This window comes from Microcaecilia unicolor, chromosome 6 (genome assembly GCF_901765095.1).
Source record: "Microcaecilia unicolor chromosome 6, aMicUni1.1, whole genome shotgun sequence".
In the NCBI taxonomy this organism is placed as follows: domain Eukaryota; kingdom Metazoa; phylum Chordata; class Amphibia; order Gymnophiona; family Siphonopidae; genus Microcaecilia; species Microcaecilia unicolor.
In genome coordinates this window covers 161,358,439-161,371,200 of record NC_044036.1, presented here as the reverse complement: position 1 = coordinate 161,371,200, position 12,762 = coordinate 161,358,439, and the positions used below count along the sequence as shown (strand labels likewise).

The 12,762-nt window shown below is 41.6% G+C and overlaps 1 protein-coding gene across 1 annotated transcript in view; it reads left to right on the top strand.

Annotated features, from left to right (window-relative positions):
• Positions 1-12,762, top strand: part of CACNA1D (calcium voltage-gated channel subunit alpha1 D) — a 384,574-nt gene that overhangs the window by 243,319 nt on the left and 128,493 nt on the right. The window contains 4 exon segments of the mRNA XM_030205472.1: positions 1,534-1,640; positions 3,502-3,589; positions 5,193-5,300; positions 9,365-9,417. Of these exon segments, the coding sequence (XP_030061332.1) occupies positions 1,534-1,640; positions 3,502-3,589; positions 5,193-5,300; positions 9,365-9,417 (356 nt within the window).

Here is a 12,762-nt window from a genome sequence, read left to right as displayed (position 1 = left end):
TAAATGATCTACCATTTTTTATTTTTGTGCATTTTGTTTTGTTTTTTCTTTCTGATTTAACTTTTTTTTACATTTTTTTTTACTGATAACAAACACCGTTTAGGCTGTTTTCAAGATGAACAATGTATTGTATGTGCAATTTCTCAAGTGGTTCTTACTTTGAATGACTTTGAAAATGGGGCCAGTGAATGCAATGTATTCCTGTGCAACAATGTTAGACATATTTAATTATATGTTGATAAGAAATTCTAAAATGTCACTTCTTTAATAATACAAGTAGTAAAGAGGTGGGATTATTGTGATCACTATTTCTTGATTGCTAGTAGCAATAGAAAGTAGACGAAGGAGGGGTAGAGGAGAGGAAAGAAAGAAAAAACATTAATCCAACATGTGAGGACAAAAACTAATCCTGGACTATCAAAGAAATTTATTATTTAAAATAACATCATTTGTCTTCTTTAGTGTTAGGTTTTCATGAATGAAGCACATAACAAAAGTGAGATTGGCATTAGACATTTCTTATTCTTTTCAACCCAATGGAAGTAGACATTTTTATTCTTTCCAACTCAATGGAAGTAGGAAAGAATCATACATTAGTGATAAAGAAATGCTTTTCTGTCCATTCATCTGTGTGTTACTCTGGGACAAATTAACTACAAAAACTAAACAGAATGGGATGAAACTTGACATGGAGGATAAACCAGTGAAAAGACTCATTGAGTTAAAAAATGGGCCAGATCAGACCAAGGGCTCCAGAGAAATCCCTCCTCCACATATTTCTATAGTTTGTTTATTTTACTTATTTATTAGGTTTACAGGAAGATTAAATCAAACATGAGCAATAGACAATTACAGCAGTAAAAATATTCAAATAACAATACAAAGTATGGCATAGTATACTACTTACAATGTCAACACAATATGCAATAGAACATTTTAATTAACAGTGTAGGGTATAAGCAGAGATGGAACATAGACAGGTAAGAGAGTAAGAGGAGTTAGAAAATAAGGTGACTAAGTTAAAGAAAGTTGAATATGAGGTCAGTAAGATGGTTCAGAAAAACAAAGTGGGAAGTGGGCCAATGACTTCAGGACGCCGAGACTATGATGGTATAAAGAATACACTTTATTGTAGACTGTGGCTGGCTGGTGCTGGTTTCCCTTCCCTCTCATTGATCCGCCCTCTGACATCATCACATTCCGATGCGAGGGCGGATCAATGGGAATTGTGTTACGAACCCAGGCATCCAGAAGTAGAACTTTGGAGGTGCAAATTATTATATAGGATAAGAGAGTAAGAGGAGTTAGAAAGTAAGGTGACTAATTTATAGAAAGGTGCACATGAAGTCAGAGAGATGGTTAAATATTATCTCAGCTAGGGTAAGAGTGTTTTTATCCTTCTTGTTTTGCCAATGTAGCATATTTGATGAGACCATAATATCTATAATAAGCATCTTGTAAGCAGCCTAAATATGTGCACTTGAATCTGCCTGAGGGGAAATGGAGAATAACCTTATCACCATCCTATTTCAGATGACAACGTTTGGAGCATTTCTTCACAAAGGGTCTTTCTGCAGGAATTACTTTAATTTGTTGGACTTACTAGTTGTGGGGGTATCTCTAGTATCCTTTGGGATTCAGTAAGTACTTTGCCTTCCTCTTAATGTAATTAAGATTGCTCTGAGTTTTGATAGGATGAAAATGCTCTTGATTCTAAGATTAGCAAAAGATACCAATGTATAATGTGAGGCAGTTTGTTTGGGACTGTTTGTGATTGAAGTCTGCAGTAATGAAGTATATTGCAGAACTTAATATTATGATCTGAATGCAAAAATATTGAGAAAATGTTGAGTTGTTTTAAATAATTAAAGTATGCACCAATTACATAAAATGCGGTGAATTGCAAATTTACAGTGCTGCTCTGGGTTACCCATTTAGGGGCGCAGTTAATCAACAAGGGCTACGACAAAATGTGTTATTTACTACTAACTTTTCTTTTTTTTAGCACAGGTACCATTTTATGCAATGAGACCTAGTTACTAATAACTGGGATTAAAGTAAAATAGCACCTCTTAATGTCAGTTGTGGATTATGAAATTGATGAAGGTCCATCTGATAGTAGACAATATTCAGCCCAAGACCTGAATACATTGTAGCATATCTTCGCAGGCAATGAATTGTCAGTAACCACCCAGAAAGGCTTCACAATGTATTCACTTGCTTTTATTATTTATATTATATCAGGTCCTGACACCCCCCTCCCCCAACGAAGAAAAAACGAACAAAAAAACCCCCTGAGACATTATCCAGCAAATTCTATATATGGCAACTAAAGTTATGCATGCAATTTTTGCCGCACGGACGAATTGCACACTATCTTAATTGATTAACAAGCCAATCAATGCTGGTAATTGGACCCTAACAAGTGATTAATGGCACTAATTGGCAACAATTAGAATTTACTTACTCCCACATGCTAAGCATGTTCTATAAAGTAGTGTGCATAAATTCTACCAAAAAGTCAAAAATAGAAAAAGGAGGGGGTCCAATGCTTCCACAAACAAACCAGAAGGATAAAAAAAAACACACAAGGGTGGAAGAACGCCAACAAAAATGACCGGAGAAAAGTGGAGTGGGAAATATATGTAGGTTGCTGCTGATTGGAATCAGATAATGCAGTCTTAGAGACACTGTTAAACTTTTCTTAAACTTGAGAGATCGAGAAGCCAATCTGTATACGTCAAGCTGTTGACCCCTGATGAAGGCTGTCTAGCCGAAACACGGACCGTGTAGGGTCCCAATAAACTTTCATTTGGTGCTCTTACTACCGTGGTTTCAAAAGTGGACATTTTTGGACTTGTTGGCGTTCTTCCACCCTTGCGTGTTTTTTTGTTCATAAATTCAACCACACAGGGGGCATAGCTATGGGGGGAGCATGGATGGTTCGTGGGGGTTTCTAAAATTTATGTGCAGTGATATAGAATATATCTGCTCCGCACATAACAGGCGTGGCACTTACATCAAGTTTTACTTGGGCATTAATGGCTGCGACTAGATTTAGTCACAGGAATGGGTGGTAGGCGTGCCTAATTTTAGGCGTAGTGTATAGAATATGCCTAGGCGTATTTTTTGGAGGGTGCTGATTTTTTAGGCACGATACATAGAATCTAGCCCTATGGGAGGAATTCTATATAGGCACCTAAAAAAAATCAGCACCAAAAAAAGAGCTATTCTATAAGATGCACTTAAAGTTAGGCATAATTTATAGAATAGTGTTTAGGCTACAGAAACGTGGAGCAAATGACTGTGCCTAAATTTACGCACGGTGCCCCAATTACGTGCATAACTCAAAACTTTGTGTATACAATTTTTGGTGGCTTTATAGAATTAGGGGGTATATACAATTGTAACAAACTGCATTATGAAAGGACCATTTGAAATAAAGCAAAATTTGTGATTCTTTTTAATATATTCTTGTATTTACGTGTTATTTTCCTGTAGGTCGAGTGCTATCTCAGTTGTGAAGATTCTCCGAGTTTTGAGAGTGCTGAGACCTTTAAGAGCGATAAACAGAGCTAAAGGATTGAAGGTTTTTTAAAAAATGTTTCTGTATCTATTTTGGTGCACCCAAACATTCCACTCTAATAAGTACATCAAAGCCTTGCAACGTAGAGATGTATTTTCAAAGCACTTAGACTTACAAAGTTACATGGAGGAGCATTTTCGATATTACGTCTAAGTCCAACTTTGGAAGTTTTGTTCAAAATGTCCAGAATCCGAACAGTGAATGTAGCCATTTTCAGAACAGCAAAATGTGTATCTTTTTTTTTTTTTTTTAAATGGCCACATGCAAGATGTTTTTGTGCGCTCTGGGTTTATCTTTTTGGTTCATTAAAAAAAATGTACAAGAGCAAAACGTATAAAATCTAGCCATTACAATGTTGGAGGATCCAGCATTCTTAGTAGACTGGCCACACAGACATCCCAGGAGAGCAGTGGGGCACACTAGGGGGCACTGCAGTGGACTTAACACAAAAGCTCCCAGGTACACATCTCATTGTTAACTCCTTATATTGTATGAGGAGGTCTCCAAAACCCACCAATAACCTACTGTCCTCAATTGTATGCCACTACAATAAACCATATGGCTGAAAGGGTCAGTTATATGTGGGTACAGTAGGTTTTTGGTGAGTATGGGAGGGCTCACACTTTCCACCACAAGTTTAACAGGTAGAATGGGATATGGGCCTGAGTCCTCCTTTCTGCAGTGTACTGCACCGACCACTAGGCTACTCCAGGGATCTGCTTGTTGCTTTAATAGGACTGGCTATTACATCTGAAGCTGACATAGAGGCAGGTATATACTGTTTTGTTCCCATCTTTGGGGGGGGGGGGGGGGTTGGAGGGGATCAGTGACCACTGGGTGAATAAGGGGGAGTCATGCCTTAATCCTTCCAGTGGTCATCTGGCCATTTAGGGCACCTTTTTGTGCCTTATTCATTCTAAAAACAGGTCTAGACCAAAATGTTGAAATTGTAGCCCTAGACATTTTTATTATGGCTGCAAAATGTCCAAGATTTAGGAACGCCCAAATCCCGCCACTGACATGCACCCTTGTGATTTGGACACACTGAGGATGAATTGCATAGATAAACTTCTGCAAAATAGGTTTTGAAAATAGCGATTTGGACATTTTGAGAAGAAATTGGTCCAAATGCTGCTTTATGACACTTTTTAAACATTTTTCTGTTTTGAAAATGAGCCCCATAGTAACTTACGGAACTTTGTAAGTCTAAGTGCTTTGAAGATGAGCCCCACAATGTCTTATTGTTGAAACTGTGAACGAGGTGCTTATTTTCAGTAGTCTGATGCTGCATTCTGATTGATATGCCATTGAGTAGAGGAGTAGCCTAGTGGTTAATGCAGCAGTCATTGATCCTGGGGAACTGAGTTCAGTTCCCACTGCAGCTCCTTGTGGCTCTGGGCAAGTTACTCAATCCTCCATTGCTCCAGGTACAAAATAAGTACCTGTATATAGTATGTAAACAACTTTGATTGTAACCACAAAAAGGCAGTGTATTTGCCATTCACAAACAACATAAAAGAAAACCGTATTTAGTAACACATTTCTGGTTTGCTAGAAGAAAGTGAGACTGTCTCTAGAAAGCATATTTCTTCCATTCTTTCCACAGCATGTTGTTCAATGTGTCTTTGTCGCCATCCGAACTATTGGCAATATCATGATTGTCACTACTCTGCTGCAGTTCATGTTTGCCTGTATTGGAGTACAACTGTTCAAGGTATGTGTGGGAATTCTGATATTCAACAAAAAAAGATTTGATAGTGCAAAACCTCTTCGATTAAAATTATACTGGCTCCCTATCAAGGACCGCATTACTTTCAAAGTTTGCTGTCTGGTCCACAAGATAATCTACGGTGAGGCCCCAGGATATATGATTGATTTAATAGATCTTCCAGCTAGAAATAGAATCAGTTCATCACATACTTATCTGAACCTTCACTATCCAAGCTGTATTGGACTCAGATACAAATCAACCTATGGATACAATTTTTCATACTTAAGTACGCAAATGTGGAATGCATTACCAAAGAGTGTGAAAACAGTACACGATCATCAAAACTTCAAGCGAACTTTAAAGAACCATCTGTTCCTACCCTATTGATTCTACTTAAAAGCTTCAACTCTACATGCATCTGTACATACATTGCAATGGACATTTTATTTCTTATTTCCTTGTCCCTTATTGTACCCATTTACCCCTACCTGACCCTTTTTCTAATTGTATTTGTTTAATACTTACCGTATTTGGCGTTCACCATTACAGTATTTTGTAAGTCATATTGAGCCTGCTAATAAGTGGGAAAATGTGGGATACAAATGCTACTAAATAAATAAATAAATTCTTTGTGGTATGTTTCAACCCAGTGTAGACTTTGAGGGCAAGTCTATAAATTTGGTACTTCAGTCTAGGCGCCTCAATGGTGTGAACTTAGGAGGTCTTTTACAAAGTGGTGGAAAAGCTAAAATGGAACTACTGTCAGCCCAACATGGCCACTGGTGGTAGTTCCAGCTGGAGCACGCAAATATTTTTCTCTAGCACGGCGCTAACCTGGCGGTAACCAGGCATCGCTGCATGCTGCCCAGTTCCTGCTGGGTTACAGTGGGAGCCCTTACCACCACCTCAATGGGTTACAGTAAGTGCTTCTCACTGCATGGCCACACGGTAAGGGTTATCTTACCGCATGGCTTTTTTTGGGGGGGAAGGGGTTACCTGCTATGGTAAAAAGGGCCCTGGCGCTCGGAAGCCCGGTGGTAGTTTCTACCCCAGCATGCACTGTTTCTGGTGCTACAAAAATATTTTCAATTTTGTAGCGCCAGTGCTTACCCAGTGGTAAGTGCTTCCCCCCCCCCCCCCCCCCGAAATGGCCGCGCGGCACGTGTTTCACTTACTGCATGGCTATTTCTTTTGGGAAAAAAGATGTCCTTTTACCCGCTGCGGTAAAAGGGAGCCTCAACGCATGTCAAAAATGTGCTGATGCTAGCACAGGCCCTCTTTTACTGCAGTTAGTAAAAGGAGCCCTAAAATTTTAATGCAAGATGACGATGTATAATTTTTGCCTGAGTTTATCTTCAGTTTATGTTTAAACATCCAATCTTCTCTTTTGTACGTTTGAGAACTCCAATTCTGACCAACAACTAATGAGAATTAAGATTGAAATGTCATCCGCATAAATATAGGTTATATACCCATTTTTCTCAGACTCAAACTCCAATATGTATAGAAATACATCGAAAAGAATCATGTGCTAAAAATTAGTTCGTGCTAACGCTAGAAGCACGTACACGTTCTAATTTTTAGCATGCACTAAAAAGTTAGCACGCCTTCAGCTCGGCTTAGTAAACAGGGCTCTTTTTCTTTACATAACAACAAGGGATTGGTACCATAGAGACATCTTCCAAAGCATTACACTCAACAGATATGAGATTCTGTCTAGACTTAATTGAAGATGCTAGAAATTTCTTCCTATTATGTGAGCATATAGGTCTTATTTGTACCTTGATATTATCTGGCATAACATCCTCACAATTAATTAAATTCTGATATGGATAGTTGTACGTTCTTCGAGATTTAACTTAATTGGTAAATGGATTAATTGTAGATGAGCATAAAGGAAACCATGCATAGTTTGCAATGCAACCCTACCCATCCCATAAAAACATAAAAAACAATAATAAATGTAAAGAAATCTATTACACTATCAATAAATTGATAGCCTCCAAAAATATAAAAATGATCAGATACACGTAAATTATAGTATTTTATAAACTACTTGTGTGAGTGGGAGGCATATCTATGGCCCACCCCTGTGTATGCCCCCTTGCATTAGGTACTGTGGCACTTAAATGCTACCTTACAGAACAGTGCCTAGTACACATAGAGGGGCATATTCGAAAGGGGCGCCCATGTTTTCCTGAGGACATCCTCGCAGGACGTCCTGGGGAAGGGGTGGGGAAACCCGTATTATCGAAACAAAATGGGCATCCATCTTTCGTTTCGATAATACGGTCAGGGACGCCCAAATCGTGAAATTTAGGTCGACCTTAGAGATAGATGGTCGTCCCCGATTTTTGGCAATAATGGAAACCGAGGACGCCCATCTCAAAAACGACCAAATCCAAGCCATTTGGTCATGGGAGGAGCCAGCATTTGTAGTGCACTGGTCCCCCTGACATGCCAAGACACCAACCGGGCACCCTAGGGGGCACTGCAGTGGACTTCACAAATTGCTTCCAGGTGCATAGCTCCCTTACCTTGTGTGCTGAGCCCCCCAACCCCCCCAAACCCCACCCCCACAACTGTACACCACTACCATAGCCCTTACGGGTGAAGGGGGGCACCTACGGGTGGGTACAGTGGGTTTCTGGTGGGCTTTGAAGGGCTCACATTTACCACCACAAGTGTAACAGGTAGGTGGGGATGGGCCTGGGTCCGCCTGCCTGTAGTGCACTTCACCCACTAAAACTGCTCCAGGGACCTGCATACTGCTGTCATGGAGCTGAGTATAATATTTGAGGCTGGCAAAAAATATTTTTAAAATATTTTTTTTGGGTGGGAGGGGGTTAGTGATCACTGGGGGGGGGGGGGGGGGTAAGGGGAAGTCATCCCTGATTCCCTCCGGTGGTCATCTGGTCATTTAGGGCACATTTTTGTGGCTTGGTCATAAGAAAAAAAGGACCAGGTAAAGTCGTCCAAGTGTTCGTCAGAGACGCCCTTCTTTTTTCCATTATCGTTTGAGGACGCCCATGTGTTAGGCACACCCCAGTCCCACCTTTACTACGCCTCTGACATGCCCCCGTGAACTTTGGTTGTCCCCGCGACGGAAAGCAGTTGAGGACGCCCAAAATCGGCTTTCAATTATGCTTATTTGGGCGACCCTGTGAGAAGGACGCCCATCTTGCAATTTGTGTCGAAAGATGGACATCCTTCTCTTTCAAAAATGAGCCCCATAGATGCCTAACTGCCACTTTATGGTATATTTCACATGCATAAGTGGCGCCTAACTCTACGTAGAAAATAGCACAAAAATTGGAAAGAACACAGAATCAAAAAACAAGGAGTGGGTATTGGATCAGGCTCTTTAAAAACCCACTCAGGACGTCAAAGTGAAATTATAGGTGTTTATTTAAACAGACTTGACATGGTACCATGTTTCGGCGTATGCGTGCCTGCCTCAGGAGCCTTGATACATATACTTGATAATCACATTTGTCCTTGGTGATGCATCTTGTGAAACAAACATAAGCAGGTCTTGAAAAAGACCTTTGCCGAAAGAAACAATTGTTGAGTAGCATGTAAATTGTTATGATTATCAAGTATACCTATCAAGACTCTTGAGGCAGGCATGCACGTGCTAAAACATGGTACTATGTCAAGTCAGCTTAAATAAACACCTATAATTTCACTTCGGCATCCTGAGTCTGTTTTTAAAGAGCCTGATCCAGTTCCCACTCCTTGTTTTTTTGATCGTACTTCTAGGTGCCACTTGCCCCTTTTGGTTTTATTTAGACAAAATAACTGGAATCATTTCAAGAATAATGGCTAGAGCTAATACAGCGTAGGCAGCCACATTTGTGTGCATGACACCTGAGAGGTGCTCATTGCAACAGAAGAACAGGTAGGTGGAACAAGGTAGACTGGGTGGGCCAAATGGTCCCTACCTACTATATGACCTTTTTTTTGTTGGTTATAATTCATTGCATTGGGCCAGCAAAAACAATGTTGCTCTTCATAAATGTTCTGATGCCATAAGTATATTCATTTTTATTTTGTTTCACGTCTAGGGGAAATTTTATCGCTGCACAGATGAAGCAAAACAAGTTCCTGAGGAATGCAAGTAAGAGCTCTTCCAGCTTACCCCTCATGTTTTTCAGCCAATAATCATGGTTGCTGTGGTGGTCTATCTTTTTCAGTGATGAGTTCATCCATCACCATGCTTCTATCACAGGAAGGAAAAAGAGACTTTGATCCCTGCAAAATTTATGTTTTTCAAACTCCTCCAGTATTATACTCTTTGTATAATAACCTCTAGAGTCCTGTTGTACTTACAAAGGTTTTGATCTGTTCTATTAATAGTGGAGAGTGAAATTTGGGGCATATTGAACTTAGCTGGCATGAAAGAGCAATACTGGTAAATAAAGTTTTACCCAGTTTTGAAGGAAAAACTACATTTAACAAACTGGTGTGTACCTGGGCTCCTTGGGTTGCTGTTGCCCAGTGGCGTACCAAGGGGGGGGGGGGCGGGGGGGGCGGTCCGCCCTGGGTACACGCCGCTGGGGGGGGTGCCGCGCGCCTGTTGGTTGAGTCCGCTCATTCCCTCCCTGTTGCTCCTTCTGCGCGGAACAGGTTACTTCCTGTTCCGGGGCAGAGGGAGCAGCAGGGAGGGAACGAGCAGACTCGGCCAACAGGCGCGCGGCACCCCCCCCCCCCCCCCCCAGCAGGTAAAAATGCATTGGGGGGGGGGGAAGGATGTAATTTCGCCGGTTGGCGGGGGGGGGGGGCGCATCAGCGATCCGCTCCGGGTGTCAGGCAGCCTAGGAACGCCACTGCTGTTGCCTCTCCTGTTTTGTCTCCAATTTACACTTTTTCTAATCTGAGTGCAGCTCATGCAGTACAGGTTCACTAGCTGAACTGCGGAGAGTTCAAGAAAATCTAGGAAGTAATTCTTTAACTTAGTGCCTCCATATTGGTGCGCTTATCACCAGTTCTCTAATGGCACTTAAGTGGGCATAAAGTCACTTTAGCTTGCTGAAATTTAGGCATACCCACTTGTGCCACATTAATGGCTGGCATAAGTTGGCACACCAACTCCTGGACTCTGTATAGCGCGACTTAAGTTGCTTGCGCAAATCCAGTCATATTCTGGATTTGCACACGCAACTTATTTACTTAACAAGACAATCTGTGCCGATAATTGCCACTTAAAAAGCAACTATTGACACTAATTAGCATTAATTAGAATTTATGAGGATAACTGTCTAAGCATATTCTATAATGTGATACACGTAAAATCCAAGTCACATAGTTGAAAAGGGGGCGTGGCCATGGGCGTGGAATAGGTGGATAATGGGTGTTTCTAAAATCTATGCATGTTATAGAATACACCTGTTGGCGCGTAATTTAGGCATAGACATTTACACCAAATTTCACTTGACGAAACTGCACGCAACTAAATTTATTCACATGGACGGGTGCTCAGCGTATTCTATAAACCACATGGAAAGTTTGGATTATTCTATAATGTATGCCTAAATTTAGGCATACTTTATAAAATACGCCTAGGCATATTTTGTTTTAGTGCCTCATTTCTAGGCTTGATATATAGAATCGAGTGCCAAGTGTGCCATGCAACATGCATAACTGACAATATTCTCTAAGTTGCGTGAGTCACTTATTGATACACCCAAGGCCTTCCCATGCTCTGCCCATGTGTACATCCTCCTTGCACTTAGGCGCTCCATATAGAATACTGCCTAGCAGCGGCATAGGAAGGGTGGTGGGGGCGGTCCACCCCGGGTGCAGGCCGCTGGAGGGGTGCAGAAAGCAGCCGCACGCCTGTCGGCTCCGCTGTTTCCCTGCTCGCTCTGCCCCGGAACAGGTCCGGGGCAGAGGGAGCAGGGAAACAGCGGGTTCGAGAGCCGCGCGGCTGCTCCTAGCAGCCAAGAATGTACGCCGGGGGGGGGGGGGGTTGATGTGCTGGGGGGGTGTCGTGCTGCACTCGGGTGGGGGGGTGCGCATTGGCCATCTGTCCTGGGTGGCAGCCGACCTAGGATCACTGCTGCTGCCTAGTGCACATATGCACATAATTTCACATTATTGGTGCCTCTTATGTATGTAAGTGGCACATTTATAGAATTGCTCTGTATGACTTCAGGATCTCTTAAATAAACGGCAATACATTGTCAAGGAGAAAGGATACAGAAGCTGCGGCCCTGGGTTTTCTGATGCCTCTGGTCTGTCTGCTTCTTGTGTTATCAAAGGTGCCAAGGACATCACCAGTAAAGAATAAGGAACAAGGAAAACAAGCTTACTTTATTGACTAGGAAAATCACATTAAGGCAAATGCTTTGCTTACAGCAGGGCTCTGGAGATAGCATAATCCCTTGGACTCAATATATGGTGCCCAAATTTGGGTGTGCAGCTGAGATGCACGCACAACTTAACTGGCTAATGAGCTATTAAATACTAATAATTGGATGCTAACAACCCATTATTGATGTTAATTGGCACCAAATAAGATTTGCACGTGCATCTGGCTGTGCACCATTCTATAACACTAGGCATCTAAATCCCACAGCATGCAACCCAAAAGGGGACGTTGCCTTGGGAGGGGCATGGACATCCAAAACAGTTGCAGACAGTGTTACAGAAGAATGAGCCTCTGCAACCAACGTGGGCACCAGGATTTACATGACGTTTCTGCAAGCGTAAGTCTGGTGCCCAGAGTTGGGCACAGAAACTAATGCTAAACAGGGCGCGCATCCTTTATAGGCATTTCATGGGTATTCCAAAATTTACGCATACCCTCCCGATCCAACTTAAAGGGCTGACCTTGTCTACACAAGAAGACCGAAGCATGTATGAACACAACACTACTCTCCCACTTTTCCACTATTACTGTGACTTCGCCATTTAAACTTCATCTTATCACAACATCACATTGTATTTGTTCACACTGGAAATGGCAAACGCCTTTCCGGCACTATGTAAACCACATTGAGCCTGCAAATAGGTGGGAAAATGTGGGATAGAAATGTAACAAATAAATAAAATAAATATGGCCCAATGCACATAAATCTATGCGCTGGGATTAACGTTACATTTTCGTTGGTTTAACTGGGTGCGTGTAGTTTTAGGCACTGAGATATCAACTAGGCGTAGCATATTCTATAATCGGCGCCTTATAGAATGTACTTAGCACTGATTTCAGCACCGAGTTTTTTAGATGCCATATATAGAATCACCTCCATAGTGCTCAACCTTTCTTATGTCCATGTTTGAGTGCCATTTATAGATTCCCCCTCCCCCTCCCCGGTATGCCCAAGATCATTCAGACAAGCCGTGACAAACGAGATCTTGCACACTTATCTAAATACTTAGATCCTGTCAGGTCAGAAAGAGTACCTTGCCTTCTTCAATAATTATTGCTCAATATCAATAACTTAAAACCATTTATGAAAGC